The sequence below is a fragment of the Morone saxatilis genome, unplaced genomic scaffold (genome assembly GCF_004916995.1).
Source record: "Morone saxatilis isolate NCDOM2014 unplaced genomic scaffold, NCSU_SB_2.0 Contig21, whole genome shotgun sequence".
NCBI classification, from domain to species: Eukaryota; Metazoa; Chordata; class Actinopteri; family Moronidae; genus Morone; species Morone saxatilis.
This window is the reverse complement of record NW_023339774.1, coordinates 1053131-1056338: the sequence shown is the minus strand read 5'-3', so window position 1 is coordinate 1056338 and position 3208 is coordinate 1053131. Positions and strand designations below refer to the sequence as shown.

The 3208-nt window shown below is 38.2% G+C and overlaps 1 protein-coding gene across 1 annotated transcript in view; it reads left to right on the top strand.

Moving 5' to 3' along the window:
* Positions 1 to 2156: 2156 nt before the first annotated feature.
* Positions 2157 to 3208, top strand: part of LOC118332360 (ras-specific guanine nucleotide-releasing factor RalGPS1-like) — a gene marked incomplete in the record, with an annotated part of 66856 nt that continues 65804 nt past the window's right edge. The window contains 1 exon segment of the mRNA XM_035667601.1: positions 2157 to 2290. Coding sequence (XP_035523494.1) covers positions 2234 to 2290 — 57 coding nt within the window.

Here is a 3208-nt window from a genome sequence, read left to right as displayed (position 1 = left end):
GTTTGGTGGTTGTACCACGGTGCTAGTCTCCTATGTTTTAATATTTTCCTTTTTATAGGGGCGATAGAATCTAATGTTGTTCGCAGTGAGCCTGCAGCACTATTACCAATATTTTTAGATACAGCTTCTAAAATAACTTCCTCATGTACACACAAGTTTCAGTCTTTCCTGAAAAGTAAATTCATCACCACATTCTGTGTATGTATAGTGAGTAAAATTCTTATGTGTACGCATACCTGGCCAATAAAAGTGATTCTGACATGAAAGAGGGACCTGTCAATCTTAGTCTCCAAAATTAATCTCCAATCAAACAGTCTGTATGGACTCAGATCAATGCTTTAGAACAGGCTAACTAAGCCGTCTGATGTGGAGTTTATGCGTTCCAACACACTGGTCCTTAAAATGTAGCTAGCTAATTTACATTTTTTGTTAGCTAGCTAGTCTCATCTGAAAGCTGATGTTAGTGAAATGCTAGGTAATTTACCTCCATTCGTAGTTAGCTAGTTAGCTAACACTTTGCTAACATTAACTAACTTAAGATGTGACTATTTTTATCTTTTAACCATCTTCTGAGGACCGAGGTTCTGACCGAGCCTTGCTCTCAACTGTTATTGTGGCACAGAGCAAAGATAGGCGGGATACCCTGATTGTTAGTATAAAAGCATCTTTTCATTAGACCCTTTCTGCCTGGTAGACCACACCACCACGTTGAAACGCTGGCTTTCTGTTAGAAATTTGTAGTCTTAAAGACAAAGGTGAGATGGCAGTGCCTTACTTGGTGCAGATAAGTGACTGCTCTAACAGTGAAGGATGGACAGCTTGCATGGCACAACTGCCTGCTGTCTGTCAAAACAACAAGAAATACCCCAAACAATTCTGTACATGTTGTATGCCCATAATATCATGGTGTTCAGTTTGTGTGTAATGTATCTACATTAGTAAGGGTTGGTGTGACCCACCTGCAGCCTTTCAGTTGCACATTAGAGGGCACTGTGACACTGACAACAGCCACCCAGTGTGCAGGACCTGGACTTGTAAGGCAGTCTGTTTGCACGTGGGCCTTCTTGTGGCAGGTTTACTTATTAGTTCTATACTTCAGAATGTCTCAGCCAGTTTAAATAATGTGCAAACCTTGCAGGAAAATGACTTGCATAATGTGTGCCAGTGTATGTGTGAATTCAGCACAGCTAGGACGGGCTAGAGTTTTATTCATGTATTTATCCATTTCTAATTTAAAATATATCCATGTCTTTTTTAAGTCTCCCTTTCTTTTATCCATCTATTTTAATTTCTTCATTGCTTCCCCATATTAGTCTATTTCGTTAAACCGCCGTCAGCTGCCAGTGTTAACCCATTATGGAACAGGTGAAGTAATGAATAATAATCACTAAATGTATTACTATTAGAAAGAAATGGATTCATGATTGAGAGTAGATATGATTGATGAACATAAAAGAGTTGACTTTGAGGTGAAACTTTGATCTTGATGGTTGCTAATCGTCTGGTTAAAATGAGAGGAAAGTTGTTTGACATTACTGCTGATTTCCTCTAATAGAGATAACTCTGACAGCCAGGGGCAGCAGCAGCCAGACACACAGCTCCCTGAGGAGACACAAAAGGCTTTTTACAACTTTATTCTCACATGCAGTCGCACTCCCCAACACCTGTAAGCACACTTATTTGATGTGTTTCTTGAGTTCCTCAATGCTGACCCTAAACCCCAACGTCACAGGTTCACTGAGTGCATGTCACTTTCTTTCCTTTCTCTACTGTGGGCTGTCTAATAATGATAATCATAATTATAATTAAAACATTATAAAAAATAAGGAAGAGAAATAAATAATAGATAATTACTTTTTATTTTAATATTGTCCGTAGTTTGGTGTCCTGTTCCCAAAGGAGAACAAAGGAGTTTTGAATATGTATAAAACAATTTACATCTACAGTATTTCTAACTGATGTGACGGTGCAGCCAAAACTTGGTCTCCTTGGAGTGAATACTTTACTCACATTGAATAATAAAAATACAAACACATACAGAAAAAACTGTTCATAATAACTGTCAAACAGTGTGGAAAACATTGGTATTTAAAGAAGATTAAGAGAAAATCTAATGAACAAACACAAACAAAAAGACTTGTGTCCTCTGTCTGCAGGCATGGATGAGAGGTTATGTGTGCCCCCCAGCTGAAGGCCTCTGTTGCCCTGACATCCCACCAGTCCCTCTGTGAGCATGTATCGCAGGAACGGACTCTCGGATGGCACCAGCATCAATTCTGTCACTTCAGAGGTAAGAACATTTACTGTTCAAATAATTATTCTGTTTTGTAGTATTTTTATTAGCTTCTTAGGTTATACAAATACACTTTGAATTACAGCTTGATATATTTGAACAAAATCCCCTCCCACACGTAGCCCTAACCTATTGCACAATTAGAAATATGATCTATCAGAGCATAAGTTCAATGGAATGTATGACAAATAATCTACACACACACAACGAATATAAATGAGACGTTGTGTGCATTTACACACGAGGCACAGCATTATAACTTCATTGATTATTTAAATCTTCCGACACGCCGACAGGATCATGTTAATGTTCTTTGATATTTTACACCTCCAAAAGTTCCCGCACACAGTCCAGGTTGATACAGGGAAATGGTTCAGAGTAAAAAACTTTTACTCTTTTCAACTTTAAAACTACAGTTTTGCTGCTTAATGATTTCTTTGTTGTTGATCGGCCCTGTAATGGCCAATACACATTATCCTGCTACAGTTACATATAAGCAGTTAATTAGTGAAATACTATTAGTTACTTCTAGTTAAAAGTTAATGGTAAGTATTGCTAAAACTTTATATCATGGTACACATTAATTAGTTCCCTATTGGCATGCTGTTAATGGCTTAGTAGTTGGATAATATGATCATGCAGAATAAGGCATCAATAGGTGCTTTATAAGATTTAGTATTGATTTTAAGATCCCACTGATTACTTATAGAGCACAGAAAGGTCTATCCCCCAGACCTTTGAACTCTTTATGAGCCAGAATGCAGCCTTAGATACCCAGGAAAGGCCCTCTTGGTGGCGCTACAATCTGGGCTCGAGATCAAAGGAGACTGCTTTCGCTATTAGGGTGCCTGTGCTGTGGAATTGGATGGATGGATGGATGCATGGATGGATCATACAAAATACAAACATACATTA